Genomic DNA, 15,962 nt, shown 5'->3' with positions numbered 1-15,962 from the left:
GCTCGTCTCATGAACCGAAACTCAGCGTATAGACCTGAGAATTGAAATATATCTATATTGAAATGTCTACTTTTAAACAGAACAATTCAAAACGAAAGACAGACAGACTCATGTAATCGTATGAAATGTGCATTTCTCTCTGGCGCGCACTCACTGAAGATCGCGAGTAGGGCTGCAACAACGAATCGATAAAATCGATTATAATCGATTATGAAAATCGTTGTCAACGAATGTCATTATCGATTAGTTGGTCTGCTTACGTCACGGGGAGCGTTTACTGGTACGCACACACACGCAAGGTCTCTCTCCCTCAGGCGATCTGCCGAGCGCGCGCGCTACACGGTTTGGAGCAGTCTCGCATGCGCGCTCTTGCTTGCGCGCTCTAGATTTCGGGAGTTTGAACTAATTCGCGGGCATCAGGGAGCCGCAATCAATATGCGGGAGACTCCCGGGACTTCCGGGATCTTGGGATGTCTGTATTTTGTCTCGAGCATCAGGTTGCGCAATCAGTTCGCTCGCAACGTAAGTGATGGATTAAAATAGCGCTACCGCAGAAATAGGTTAAATTAAAACGGTGTTTACAAAGCGAAGCACTAAATATAAAGGCAGTTAATAACAGCAGCAGTAAAATATTGTTTTTTAGTCACTGTACTCAGTGGTTTTCAGCGAATGCTTGTGCACTAATGCATAATTTCTCCTGTCCTTTACTCAAGCCTGTTAGCTTGCTGGGTAACGTTACCTCCATTCCGTTCTCTTTTTATAGCATTTGTCTACTAAGTTTTAATTGTTTTTCAAACGCGATCTACTGCGGCTCTACATTCACACAATTGTTTTCAGTCTTTCTATATTTATTTAATCAATTTATCCTTATATTATATTCTTTTATATATTATATATATAATATATATTATATTCTTTATCCTTATATTCCTTATATATAATTAATTTTAAATAAAAATTAAATGAATTATATATTTTAGATGTTTTTAGTTTGTTTTTAGTTCAGATATTCACATCTGAACAACATGTCTGTGTAAATTTGTTTTAACAAAAATTGTGTTAAAACATAATATGTTGGATATCATTTTTTTAACAATAATCATGTTTGTCAACTTGCCATCAGCAATTATCATTAAAAACAATGCAAATATTGATATTAGTAAAACTCAATGTGTGGCTTTTGCACTTTTTAAAGTACACTTTTACACATAAATACCCTGATTTACGGTTTTATTTAGTTATAATAAAAAAAATCTAATTTATTTTCTATCCGATTAATCGATTAATCGAAAAAATAATCGTCCGATTAATCGATTATCAAAATAATCGTTAGTTGCAGCCCTAATCGCGAGTCAGCATCGTCAACTTCATCTTTGGCTGACACTGACTGAAAACACTTGTTTATTAATAAACAATTAAAATGTCTCCTTGCTATATTTGTTGTATTCATAATCATTATTTTTGCCAGTTCTTGTGACAGCTTTTAGGTGCTTTATTGGCAGCGCCACCCTTACATGAATCACCGTACCCGCATTTTTTTAAATATTCATTTATCGGCCATTATAAATGCCGATACCGATAGTTAGGAAAATGCCTAAAATCGGCCGATAATATCGGCCCACCGATATATCGGTCGGGCTCTAATCTGTATGAATTTCTGTCTTCTGCTGAACATAAAAGAAGATATTTCAAAGACAATGGGTAACCAAAATGTTTATGGGCACTTATTGACTTCCATAGTTTGGAAAAGAAAAAATACTATGGAAGTCAATGGGGCCCATCAACTGCTTGGTTACCGACAAAGAAATCCATACAGGTTTGTAACAACTTGATGGTGAGTAAATGACAGAATTGTCATTTTTGGGTGAACTATCCCTTAATGTTTCATTTAAAGCTTTTTTTGATCTGTGTCATATTCTTACATCTTTGAGTTATATCAGTATTTTTTCACTTCACTTCCCCATAACTGAGAGATTTGGTTGGACATTCTGGTTTGCCTAATATGTCCAATCCCTTCATATTCTTCCTGGAAAGAGCCCCGTGTGTGTGTGTGTGACCACGGTTACATCACAGCTCAACAGATGCAGCTCTGCCCCGCTGTGTCTGCTCGTTTTCTGAGCAAGTAACATGAGCTGGATTGAACCATTAGAATCCAGAGCATAGAATCCATTACTACTCTACTGATTTTACTTTCCAAATCCACATTAAGCCTTTTTAAAGAGAACTTTTATTCAGAAAAGATGCATTAAAAACTACCAGTAAAGACATTTATGTTACAACAGAACCAGTAAAGGCATGTATAATGTTACAAAAGTTTTTTATTTCAAACAAATGCTGTTGTTTTGAACTTTCTTTTCGTCAAAGAATCCTGAAAAAATACAAAAAAAGCAGTTTTCCAGATCAACATATTAGAATGATTTCTGAAGGATCCTGTAACACTGAAGACTAGAGTTAAGGCTGCTGCAAATTCAGCTTTGCCTTCACAGGAATAAATTACATTTTGAATTAAAATATTATTATATTATATTATATATTAATCAGAGGGAAATACATTTAGACAAAATAAAATATTTAAAAATGATTGATATTATTTCAGGAATGTTTTATAATATTAATATCAAGCATCAAGGTTACTTGATTTTTTTTCTCAGATGTTTTCCATTCAATTGAACTTACAGTAAACTAATTGGATAGGAAGTCCACCTGGAGCTACCTGGGTTTAGGGGTGGCTGAAATTACCAAAACTTATTTCACTTAAGTCATAACTGGCTATGTTTATATGAATATTCTACACGATGGGCGTTTTGGGTCACACAACTGACAAATAACACAACTCAGTTTAAACTTCTGATTTTTGCATTACCAGCCCAAGAGCTTTAATGACAGAGCCATCGTTACACTATTAAGGTCATGTTTCTTGCCCTGGTCTCTGGTATGATTTGGTATGGTAGCACAACTGTGGTCAGGTGGATGCTAAACGCTGAGCTCTGGGTGTTAGCAGGCCCCGGTAGAGTCAGACTGCTGAACCCTGTAACGTGACACCTGATTTGAGAACTCGCTCAGTGTGTTCTGTTACAGACCATTAACCACTGGAAAGTTTTTTCCAAGCAATCTCTCTTGACTTATATACAGGGTGCAGGGATGGATTCTTTTTTAACAAAGAAAATGTGTGAGGGTGACGGAGTCGCTGTTAGTTTGGCTGTGAGAACTGATACAGTCTTGTTGTTGGTGTTTACTTCTCTTTCCCCCTCTTTTTTCAGTTTTCAGAGGAGCACATGTGCCATCTGTATTCTTAAAGACTTAAATGAACAAATAGCTGACGTGACGTTTGAAATACCTTTCTGTATTGTACTTAGATTTACTTTCTGTGGATTATGTCCTGTCTGTCTATCCCTTATTTAATTTTATATATGGCTAATTTATTTACCAATTTGTTGAACTTATTCTTAAAAATAAAACTTGAATACTAAATACCGAATGCGCTGTTAACCACTGCAACTTATTTAATGAGTTTGCTTGCTGTCTGATTTAGTTTTTGAATTCAGAGTTTGACAGCAAGCAGAGCTAGGGCAGATGTCACAATTTTCAGTGAAGACTGACTTAGATTTTGTTCTGTTTCTCATGCAAGGCTGTTGTAAAAATTCAGAGACTTATTTAATATCTTGTGCACTAGTCACATAGACTACTTTTATGATACTTTTATAATATTACTATAATGTATAGAGATTTGCTTTCACATTTAAATGTCACTCCTAAAACTATACAAAATGCAAAAAAGCTTTGGATTATTGTCATTTATTTGTATGTTTATATTTGATATTCTCTGATAACTTTTCTATATTCCTCTAATGCCTAGTTTTTTTCTTTTTCTTCTCTTTTAGGAGCCGATCAAATCCAGAGCACCTCAACTCCATTTGGAATATAGATTTTATAAACAGCTGGGAAATTCAGGTAAGCCTCACAGCCTTTCGAGAATCGTGTGTTATATGGTTTATGAAAAGCGCCACCTCCTCTTCCTGTGTGAGACTGATCATCGTTCAGTTGTGTGCTGAGAATCATGGGGGCGGCGATCTCCAACCTTTTGATGTGGCTTTTTCACCCATCAGCAGCAAGTGACAGTTAAAAGGAAGGTTGAAAATGGGATTGAGATTAAGGAGGTATAAAGTGATAGGTTACCCAGGGGAAGTCCAGCATAAGATGATGTTGTGTTCTTGTTTATTGCGTAATGACTGAATGTATCTCCCACCCAGATTAGAAAAAATCGTTTGTTTTATGAATGAGGTTATAATGGATTAAATCTCTGTGATTTGGCCGCTACTCCCTGACATTTTTATTGTAATTACCATACATGTTGCGAAGCCAGAAGGCTGAACTTTGATCCTTTTATGCCCTACAATGAAAAGGATGAGCAGCTTGTACAAATCCTTGGTGCATCCAGCCATTTGATCACTGAACCGGAAGGTTGACTGGCATGAAGTGCGGCTTTTATTCACAGCGACTTGTAGCCACCCTGCAATGCAATGATCTCATTCACCGAACGCCTGTCTCCACAGCCGGGATCTGATCTCCTGCCAGATCATCGGAGCCACTGCTGCCACCCCTGCAACATTAATAGCCAGTGAAAGTGCAGGCGTGCAGGGCAGGCCCGCTATATTTATATCTTCATGACTCCTCGTGGCTGGGTTGCCATTATCGAATGTCCAGCACGTGACTGATTCCTCTCAAGAAGAAAGTCATATGTCCAGGATTGTGCAAAGAGAAAATAAACATGGCCGGCCATCATGTTTAACATTTCTTTTACTTTGCGTGGAAACCTTGACCCTTAACTTTAGCTTTTCTTTTGCTTGTCAGCTACAGACTTATGTGTCTTGCAGTTCAGTGAGTGTTAGATTATCCTCCCTCTCTGATGCCTTTTTGGTGGCGCATGTAATTTATCCTGACCCTGGATCCAAGGCCTAAATCACAGGATACAGACAGGGGACATAACAAAAGACCACTAGGCTCAAAATATGAAGAGAATTTCAGCCCTAGCAGATGAATGAATCTTGAAGGTGGAAGGAATTTTTGTGCTGCTTGCTTATTCGTTCTAGAGAATTTATTATTATTTTGAAATGTAGTTTTAAGTTACTCAACCTATGATTTTCAATGTGAGATTGAATCTTACACAACTTCGCCTTCTGGTAATGCATATCCATCACTTCAAAGTGAACATCGCTTTCCAAAGCAAGCCAGCGGGGTCCAGTGATTCACAGTTGTAAAATCTGGATCTAAAGGTTTTATGAAGCCTGAGAGGAGATAACCAGACCTCCAGCTTTCCCAAAGAATCCTTTGAAAGGATCTGCCATTGTGAGACTCGTCTTAAGCCACCGGAGAACCTCTGCTCACTTAAACCTGCAGCTAAAGAAGAGTGTTAATTCTCTACTGTCCTGGAAAAAGAGTCCAGGTCATGTTAGGATAATTCTCTGGGTGTATTGCTCTTTCTAACTGCACTCCATTATATGATGTCACAATCCCACTTTTATCATAAATAGGATCTTTGCTTTACCCATCAACAGTTTTGCACCTTAAATGTCATGCACTTCTATGTCTCTGTCAATTATTTAGAGCATGAGGCATTTTTAAGCGCAAACTGAGAAATCGCTGCTGCTGTGTTCGCTTGTGTAGCTTGTTTTAAATAGCTTGTGTTTAATGTTTAATTGCTATTGTTCTGCTGATTAAAGCTTTCGAGTTATTTTTAGCTGAGTTGCATTGTGTGACTGACTCGGTTAGTGGCTGTTCAATCGTTGCGTTCAATCTCTGACATTTGGGAAAAACAGGGTCACGGCACTCTCTGCAGTGCAGGCTGTGGATGTTTTATGCAGCAGGGCAGATAACGCCTGCCCACTCATCTCCTGAATCACACTGGGACCTGCGCTGCCCAGAACGATCACGTTTCAGTCCCTGATTCTTCTCCACTGTGTCGGTAATGGAATCAGGGCCTTGTTGTTCTCCTGCTGCATAATGAATCTTTAATATGCAAGTATTCATTCGGGCATGTGAGCTAACTTTGACATTCCAGTGCGTCTGCGCTGAGAGGACATGTGTTTGATGAACAATGAGTTGTGTTGTTTTCAGTCAGGCTCTGTTAGTGATGTGAGCAAGTGGGTTTTGAAATGGCAGAAAATCTCCTTGTTGAACACTGGCGTCACTGCACAGAGGTTGGTAAAAGTGGAACAGTGTGCCACAAAAAAAATTTACAATCTGCATCCAAATCAATACTGCATCCAAAATCAAATACTTCCTTTTCCCATCCATATAGTATGCAAAAAACAGTATGCCAAAAGAGTAGTATGTCCAAATACATAGTAATCGAAAACAGTTACCCTGTAGTACCCAGATAACCCACTAGTTCGACCAAGATTCTGAGGTGCACATTCAATGGACACTTTACCATCCCATGAGGCCACGGGAGAGGATTTAGAAATGGAAGTGAAGTGACGCAACTAAAACTGGTAGGTCACGTGAAAGTAGCAACATGGTGGAAGTAGTACGTCAGAATTTCATTCATACCATATAGAACATATTATTTTCACGACTGCAAAGTACATTTAAATTCAAATGTAGTACCTACTCAGTTTGCAATTTCAGATGCAATGAATAGCTTTGAGAAACTGAAATGCTTTCTGACACTAATCATTTTTCAAATTTTACATTTCTTTGGTATAATTTGAAACACTTTAAGAACTTGCGATGGCATTGTTTACAATTCAAGGAAGTTTTGTAGCTGCGCATGGTTGTAATTTTCCTCCCTCTGATTGCCGAGTTGGCGTTGGGTTTAAAACCTTGGATCTGGTGCTTTGATGAGTCAGTTTCCTGGCTGCAGTCTTGCCATGGGCACATCCATCATCGCTGTGGTTTCCAAACAGATCCGGCTAGCTAAAGTGCAGGCAGGTGTGTGCGTGTGTTCGGCACCCCCACCCGTGGGAATGACGTTTGCCGATCAGGTAAATCCTTCTATAATCCCCCCTGGAGCTGGGCTTTCCTAGGCTCGTTGTCTCGGTGTGTCTCATTTGCCTCTGCATCTGACCATTGCGCCAAAGAACACACACGTGGGATCTGACACAGGCGACCTGGAATTGAATTGGAAATACTGGCAGTGAGAAGCAGTTAAGAACTGTGTCCTTGAGGTCTTGTTTTGTTGAGTCACAGCTTTTTTTGGGACAGCATAAAAAAACAACTAATCCTGCACAACACCTGTTATTTGTACCAGACTATTTGCTTTGGTCTATAACAATGCACTTTAAGTAGTTATTTATTTTTGTGTGCTACATGGTGCTAGGGGGTGCAAAATTTGGTGCAAACATGGTTCAAAATTTTATAGCACAGTATTCTTAAAAATAAATATATTTTGTTATTAATAAATATATTAAAACATTGTTAATTTGTTTATTGTAATATTATAATTTAGATATTTGTATTTACATATATTCACACATTTTAAGGGTTTTCTGTTTCATTTCATTTCAACCCAAGAAAAAAATATATAGTTGAGAACTTTTTAGTTGACAAAAGTTTGCAAACTTGCCCTTCACTCCCTCAAACTTCATTGGGAAGTTTTGCTGACTAGCAATATACAGTAACTAGATAAAAATGAGTGGTTGGCCCAATGTATATTTTTAATTTCTGAAGTTATTTACTCTGTACTATCACCTCTATCTCCATGTTTAATAGCGGCAGCAGGTAAGAAAGTTTGATCATGTTAGCGGCAATATCCAAGGGTATTCAACCTTTTTTCTTTTAATATACAAGCTCTTTGGTCTTTGATTGAGCGGCCATAAAAACACTGTTTTGCATAATTGCTGTAGAAATTGAAAATATACACCAGCATATGTAGCTTCAGCCAGTATATCACCCACCCCTACTGTGCTATATACCATTTGAAGCATCAAAGGAAGCAAAACAGTTCTGTTGAATGATGTTCAAGTCATCCTCAGAGTCAACCCCATAGTTTGTGTTTTGAGTACTTAATGTGAGAGAGAACGTGTTGTGTGCACGAAATAGATCAGATGTTTTTACAGTCCTCTGTAAACTCGATGAGGGTAAGATAGTCGCTGCTTTAATGAATTGCATGATGCCCGCTCTCTCCCAGTGCTTGTTAGTCATGTTTTGTTCAAGGTGTTGTCATTATGGGTCTTGTCAGACACCGTGTCCTCTACTGGCTGTGAACAACAGGCTAAACATTTGGTAGTGTTAAGAAAAATAATACAAAACTGTTTCCCTAAAGGACAAGATCTTATTAAATGTGAATGTTTGGTGCAAATTCTAAGTTTGAGAAGTGAGATTCTGTTACCATTTCACTGGGTTGTTAAATTATCATTTTGTCTTTTCAGAGGGAGTTCCTCAGGTCTTCTACTTCGGGCCTTGCGGGAAGTACAACGCTATGGTTCTGGAACTGCTTGGGCCCAGTCTGGAGGACCTGTTCGACCTCTGCGACCGCACTTTCTCCCTCAAGACCGTCCTAATGATAGCTATTCAACTGGTAAGCATCCGGTCAGAGAGCCAGTTAGCCTCTTTCGACAAATTTGGGTTGTCTCATACATTGAGGATTTCTTTTGGTTGTTTTCTAAATGATTTCTAGGAATCGTTCAGCTCTGTCATGTTTTTGTGGTATTTGTTTTATTTTTTTCGGTGCAGAATGTCCTCAACCACAATCTTCCTTTGTTTTTTCAGATAACACGGATGGAGTTTGTTCACACACGGAGCTTGATATATCGAGACGTCAAGCCAGAGAATTTTTTGGTGGGGCGGCCGGGGTCCAAGAGGCAGCACACCATTCATATCATCGACTTCGGGCTTGCCAAAGAATACATAGACCCCGAGACCAAAAAACACATCCCATACCGAGAGCATAAGAGCCTAACTGGCACTGCCCGATATATGAGTATAAACACACATTTGGGAAAAGGTATGCATGCACTTTAAACTCGCATCTCCTTTCATTTTCCTAAGTTCATTTTCTGGATGTCTTTTAAAAACTGATTTCTGATGGGGGGGAATGATAAAATCACCAACCCACCTTACAGAACGTACATAATTTCACTTTCCTGAGTGACTCATATTTATGTAACCCTCTTAATCATGAAGTCTGAAAAATATTTGTCTCATATAACAGTGAAAATGTACCTGTTGCATCTATCAGTGTGACATATAACAGTTGTTATTTTTCTTCCCCCTCAGAACAAAGCAGAAGGGACGACCTAGAAGCATTGGGCCATATGTTTATGTACTTTCTAAGAGGCAGTTTGCCCTGGCAGGGCTTGAAGGTTTGTTCATCATTTCTTGAGATGGTTTCTCCATTTTCATATCTTTAACTCATGATGGAGTAGGGCTGCTCGAATCTTAATCATTAAGATCATAAAGGATTGTTTTTGGTCAATATTGAAATCACGATTATTTAACACGATTATTAGTAGGCAATGTGATGAGTCTTTTCACAATATCAGTTATTTTAAATATCAGTGAGATTTCACAATTATTGATTCTTCTACAAAAACTAATAGCCTACTAGGTTAACTAATAACTAAACAATTACATAAGACAAGTAATAAAAGTCAGCAATACAACAAGAACAAAGAAACTAATTACAAACAAAATTGACAAATAAAAACAATGGAAATGCACATTAAATAAACCGTGTATCATTTTTTAAGGAAGATGTACTAACAGTGGTATTCAGATAAGTAATAGCTGACAACAAAAAACAATCAAATTTGCTATACTCTAATAATATAGATTAATCCTTTTTCAAGCTACATAAGTTTACATAAATACTCTCCAAAAAGGCATTTTGACCTTTTTGTGTGTACACTTTTATCCGCGTTCGGCTCACTCACCCAGAAAGCTGTCTCTTTTGCAGCTTAATTTGCTTTTCATAACATTGTTTAATATCAAATACGTCCTTAGTTTAGCAACAGTAGACTGCATTTTACAACACACTTATTTGGTTGATTTAGATGTTAATTTTGGGCTTTTAAGGAGGAACGAAAGTGCACCTCTGTGAAAGAAAGGAAGGTGTGCTGGATTGAATGCAATAATCATCTTTCCTCGATTATCTTGTTTTCATAACCGTTGGAAGCAGAAATCGGAAATCAATTACTATTATTCTCACAGCCCAATGTTGGTGTGTTTTGAATCAATCAATTAATCAATCAACTTACTTTATATAGCACATTTAAAAACAGCAAATGTTAACCCAAAGCACTTCACAAGAAAGACAATAAAAAATGGGGAAAAAGCCATCACAGCATATAAAAAAAGAACAATAAGCACACACCATCTCAGCGTATAAGAAAGACTGTTCAAAAGCTAGAGGAAAAAAAGGTTTGATGTATGATATAAAAGTGGAAATTGATTTAGCTAATCTCACATGGACCGGGAGACCATTCCAAAGTTTAGGACCTATAAAGTGCTCTAGAGGGAGAGTGAAGGAAGATATGCTGATATATAGTACTGGGGCGCATGGCCTGTTAGTGCCTTGCAAACGAAAAGTAGAATTTTGAAATCAATCGTAAAGAGAGAGTTACAATAGTTTTGAACCTTGCAATCTTTTTTGTGGGATTAATAAAGTAATCCACAGGTTTCAGCACTACTGCTTAAAGGTTTGGGGTTGGTAAAATGGCTGCATTTATTTGATCAAAAATATTGAGAAATATTAATACAGTTTAAAATAACCATTTAATATATATTTTTTTGATATAATTTATCCTGTGTAGGGATGGGACAGTATGAAAATGTCATATCACGATTATAGTGACCGAAATTATCGTGATTATCAATATTATCACGGTTTTGTTAAAATAAGATGAAACTGTTAAAAAAGAACTGATGCTCACACTGAAAACATTTCAACAAGTTTAATATTTGAGAATCAACAAACAACAAATAAAACAAGCAGCTCTATGCACTTTTTATAGCAAGATTCTATTCGGTGGCATTTCGATTTTCTTCCTTATGATGACCGTCGTCAATAGCAACATATTATAACAGCGCACATCCATGTTTCACAGCGGACGCGCGTTCTCATTTCATTCAAATACAACTTGTCATCTTGCGTCTCCGTTTTTGATTGTATTGAAAATGAAATCAGAGTTGATTTATTGTTTACAGAATTTGATAATATTGTTGCGATCATATTGTCTGGACGACTTTTGTACGCTAAATTGATTTAACAGCTAAGAATAGAGACATTAATCTATTCAATAATTATGTGTTAAAAAAAATCGTACAATGAATATACATTATTATCTCTTAAATGTCACTCTTAATAGTCTTCTTTGAACTTATTCGTTCGTTTTTGGCTCAAAGCCACTTATTGCTGCGAACATTTCTAGCGGAATTAAGCTTCAAGTTTATTTCAAGTGAGTGAGATAAAATATGTCAACTCAAAACAACATTTTGTGCCCAATTATTTCCCAGACGTAGTTTTAGTATTGAGATCAAAGTTAACTTGCCTTGCGTTCGCTACAACAGTGGATGATGGTCACACAAGACGACTCGGCAGATTTGAAGTGTTTACCTCTATCACTGCGACTTTTTTTGTGCATGTTCTGCAGACAGAGTGACCATGCTCGATTAAGTTTCCCTCAGGATTTTTGTAAATGCCAAAATACGACCACACCTCAGATTTGGTCCTCTTAAAAGGCTGAAAAATCTCCCGAACACGGTCACTGCCTTCCGCCATTCCTTCTCGAAAAAAAAAAACCCAACATTGCGCGCCTGCGTCAGACTGTTGCTGGCTGGACAGGATTTATAGTGAGTTATTAAAATCGCGATAATCAAACACGGTTTTAATGATAATTGAATTCTAAACGATATTACTAACCGTCAGTACATTTTATCGTGGTTTATAGTGAAACCGGTAATCGTCCCATCCCTAATCCTGTGATGAGGAATCAGAATTTTCAGCATTATTACTCCAGTCTTCAGTGTCACATGATCCTTCAGAAATCATTCTAATGTATCTGATTTGGTGCTCAAGAAGCATTTCTTATCAATGTTGGAAAAAGTTGGGATGCTTAATAATTTTGTGGAAACTGATACTTTTTCAGGATTGTTTGACTATAGTTCAACTGGCAGCATTTATTTAAAATAGCCCCCCCCCCCCCAACATTATAAATGCATTTTCTATCACTTTGGATCATTTTAATGCATCCATGCTGAATAAAAGTATTAATTTCTTTAGAAAAAATCCTACTGACACCTCATTTTTGAACTGTAGTGAAACTGAGAAGTGTGATGACATGGGAACAAACGGAGATATCAGCTGCTCGTGTTGTACTTCAGTTGCTCAGCCATGTGTCATAGTGTAATGAGTCACATGGCTGTAGCGGTTGCTTATGAAAGCACACAGGTGTTAGAAGTTCTGCATTTGCCTGCTGATGTCTCTCACACCATTGTTAATTCATCACTTACATGGATTACATGGAAGGTACAGGACAGTAGGATGAGAATGAAAAGTAAATGTTAAAAAAAAAAAATTAGTAAAACGATCTCGCTTTGTGTGTGCGTCGTCACCTATTCACTAAACCTAGCCCCAGGCAAAATCTTGCCCTGGATTTGTATGTTGCTAATGCTTAATTACATTTCAGCCAGGTTTTTTGTCATTTGTGAGGAGTTTGTGGTTGTGAAATCATCTGTTTTTCCCAAACAGGCAGACACACTGAAAGAGCGATACCAGAAAATTGGCGACACCAAGCGAGCTACACCGATCGAAGTGCTATGTGAAAGTTTCCCAGGTTAGTGGCATCAATTTGGTTGTCAAGCACAGTAATGTGCGAAGCGTTTCCCTGAACTAATGCCATTCCTGTTTTTACACACTGTAGAGGAGATGGCCACTTATCTGAGATATGTGAGAAGACTGGACTTCTTTGAGAAACCAGATTACGACTACCTGAGGAAGCTCTTCACAGACCTCTTCGACAAGAATGGCTACGTGTTTGATTACGAGTACGACTGGGTCGGCAAGCCTCTCGTGAGTTTGTTTACACCACAGGCACTTCTTAAATGCTTTTCTTGTGCATCTGTCAAATGCCTTTGTCAAGCTGTGTTGAGTTTGTTTGTAAGTGTATGCGTGTGTGAGACATGCTCAACGATGAGATCAATGTTGTCTCTTTCAGCCCACACCTATAGGCCCCATCCCCACAGACACACCCCAGCCGAGCAGCAGAGACAAAGCACAACCGCAGACCAAAAACCAGGTGAGTTGGGTGCATAAATAATCTCATTCAGATGAGTATATCTACCTCATCTACCTCAGGGAAGTACACTATAGATCTTAATCACCCTAGATGGTCGTAGAGTACATCTCATTCGCTCCATTGCACTGTAGGTGAGTCCAGGATATATCTTACTCACTCGAACTCATGGCCAGATACAAAATACCCACTCCAGGCAAGTGTACCGCCCACTTTCCCTCTTTTGACGTGCGATTGATCAGAATAAGCCCTGGCACTTTTGGACGTACAAATTGATGACAGAAGAAGTTGTCAGAGGAATTGCTCAAGTTTTGTGTGATGTTACAGTTGTGCAACACACTTTCTGAACATCATTCATGTGATTAATTAGTGGAATGGAAGGCTGGTTAGTTGTGCCTTGCTTGGTGTAAATAAATCTGTTTTAGTGGCCAGTTGCTTGGAGACAAAGTTCCCTGCTGCTGAATCAAAATTCTTTTGGTTCGGCAGTGGTATCAGCACTGTCTGCACTTTCTGTAGAGCATAAATGTTAAATGCTAAAAGGCCATAAATATGATGTTCCTGCATCTGATTTTTATTTGTCCTGATAAAATTATGATAGTGGCAATGTGGACCGAGCAAAGATGTCTTGATAATATAATACTGTTCAAAAATGTTCAATTTTTTTTATGTTTTTGAAACATCTTCAACTCTTATGCTCATCGAGGCTTCATGCATTTGATCAAAATATGGTAATAACTGTAATATTGTGAAATGTTATTACAATTTAAATTAACAATAAAATAAGATTTCTATTTTAACATATTTTAAAATGTAATTTATTCTTGTGATGCAAAGCTGACTTTTTAGCTGCCATTAGTCACTTGATCCTTCAGAAATTATTCTAATATGCTGATTTGGTGCTAAAGAAACATTATCAACATGATCAATGTTGAAAACAGTTGTGCTGCTTAATATTTTTGTGGAAACCGTGATGTTTTTTCAGGATTTTTTATTTTTATTAACTGAGAGCCCAAAAAAAACACTTTTTAAAATGGAAATCTTTTGTAACATTTATAAATTACTTTACTGTCACTTTTCAACTATTTATTGCATCCTAGTTGAATAAAAGTATACATTTATTTAAAAAAGAAAAATCTTCCTGACCCCAGACTTTTGACTGGTAGTGCACATTTCAACTGAGTCTCTTTCCAGACATTGTGTACTTGCCTTCATTAAGTCATTCCGGCATATACATTTCTTTGTCGCTCATCCACGTTTCAATGAAATCACAAAATAAAATGTAGCCAAAATTTGCTTCCGTTCCCAATATCCATCCTCTAATGTATCAAATGCATCCCGATTTACATCCACTCAAGTACATTTGCAGTTTTGCTTGGTTTATTAAAAACATAATGCTCTAAAATCTTAAAAATCTCAGTTTAACCTCTGGTGACGAGTATCCTACACAGGCATAAATTGAGCTTAACAGTCAGTTGGAAAATTATTGTATGTGTATGTGCCCTTTTGCTTGCGCTCGCATGTCTTTTAAAAACAATGTTAGGAGATGTTTAATGGTTGTGTTCATGTCATAATTTGTAAAATCTCACATTGATTTCTAATAGAAGCCTTTCTTAACTCTGCATGTTTGCTTTTATTTTTCTCTCTCTCTTGTTTTCCTTTATTTCCATTAGCTTGAGTCATTCACTATTAACGTTTACATTAGTAATTGAGCAAGCTTCTGCATGTGAGATGTCTCCTTTTTAATGTTTTATTTTTCGTTTGTTTGTTTACTCACCCAATGGCCCCTTCCCATCATACCTCAACCCGCCCCATTCTCCACGCTTTCTTACCCAAAATGCTCTTCCACTGTCGATCAGTCACCTGAACTCAAAGGAAGTGAGTCCCAGCCCACTTCAGTGACCAATAAGGAGACTCTGGGGTCGCATCTCACGGCCGAGAGGCTGGGGGGCTCAGTGCAGGTACTGCTTGCACGTCATGCTACTTTTTGAGTGAGCATGGCTGCTTCTCTATCTGCTTGTCGCGCACTCATTCATCTGTGACGCTCAGCTTGGCTCCTTTAGGCTCCGAACACACTACAGATGGCGGTAGTGGCGTTCCTTGGAGATACCATGTGTTTTAAAATAGAAGCCATCATGCGTTTTAGTTTGAGAGCAGCTCATAATGTGATGGGATCTAATGGATGCTGATAGATTTGAAAGAGAAACTCTTAAATGGTAAAGGTCTTTGATGAAGCATATGTGCCACCTAGTGTTGGTTTTTGGAATGAAATCCCATTGTTTAAACCCAGGTCTTGTTTTCATCTCACATCTTAAGATAAATATATTTTTATGAATTTATCATTTTATTTTTATTTTCAATTTGTCTTTTCACTTTAGTTTAGTTTTTAAGTCTGTTCTAGTTATTTCAGAGATTTTTTTCAAATTTCCAGTACTGTAGTTTTACTGCTGTCTAGATGTACTAACACTGCCTCAGCACAAAGATCCCAGTCGCTCAATAGGTTTTTCAAAAACCTTTCATAGGGGTTGAATATTATTCAGGCCCAAAAAAAAACTAAAGTATTTAGAAAAGAGGAATGTTGCAGTATAGTCACATGTTCAATTAAATGTCATTTAATGTTTTATTTGAATAATCACATATTTATTGTAGAGACATGTGCACATCTGTGCAGGAAACAGGATGTTTCCATATGGGTTTCGTTCTTTTATATATTCATATATATTCATGTGTATC

General features: G+C 37.5%; 1 protein-coding gene across 3 annotated transcripts in view; it reads left to right on the top strand.

Moving 5' to 3' along the window:
* csnk1g2b (casein kinase 1, gamma 2b) overlaps window positions 1-15,962 on the top strand; it is a 38,095-nt gene that overhangs the window by 20,084 nt on the left and 2,049 nt on the right. For 2 of the 3 annotated variants that reach the window (XM_077222977.1, XM_077222978.1), the window contains exons 3-9: window positions 3,882-3,951; window positions 8,370-8,518; window positions 8,710-8,944; window positions 9,217-9,302; window positions 12,689-12,773; window positions 12,861-13,009; window positions 13,155-13,235. In XM_077222977.1, coding sequence (XP_077079092.1) covers window positions 3,882-3,951; window positions 8,370-8,518; window positions 8,710-8,944; window positions 9,217-9,302; window positions 12,689-12,773; window positions 12,861-13,009; window positions 13,155-13,235 — 855 coding nt within the window. Of the gene's footprint in view, window positions 1-3,881; window positions 3,952-8,369; window positions 8,519-8,709; window positions 8,945-9,216; window positions 9,303-12,688; window positions 12,774-12,860; window positions 13,010-13,154; window positions 13,236-15,088; window positions 15,191-15,962 lie in introns of all 3 variants that reach the window. The other variant, XM_077222976.1, reaches the window with a different exon arrangement.

The sequence above is a fragment of the Siphateles boraxobius genome, unplaced genomic scaffold (assembly GCF_051911475.1).
Source record: "Siphateles boraxobius isolate OS27281-9 unplaced genomic scaffold, OSU_SipBor_1 9, whole genome shotgun sequence".
In the NCBI taxonomy this organism is placed as follows: Eukaryota; Metazoa; Chordata; class Actinopteri; order Cypriniformes; family Leuciscidae; genus Siphateles; species Siphateles boraxobius.
Note: the sequence above shows the minus strand (reverse complement) of the source record. Positions and strands in the feature narration are given on the sequence as shown.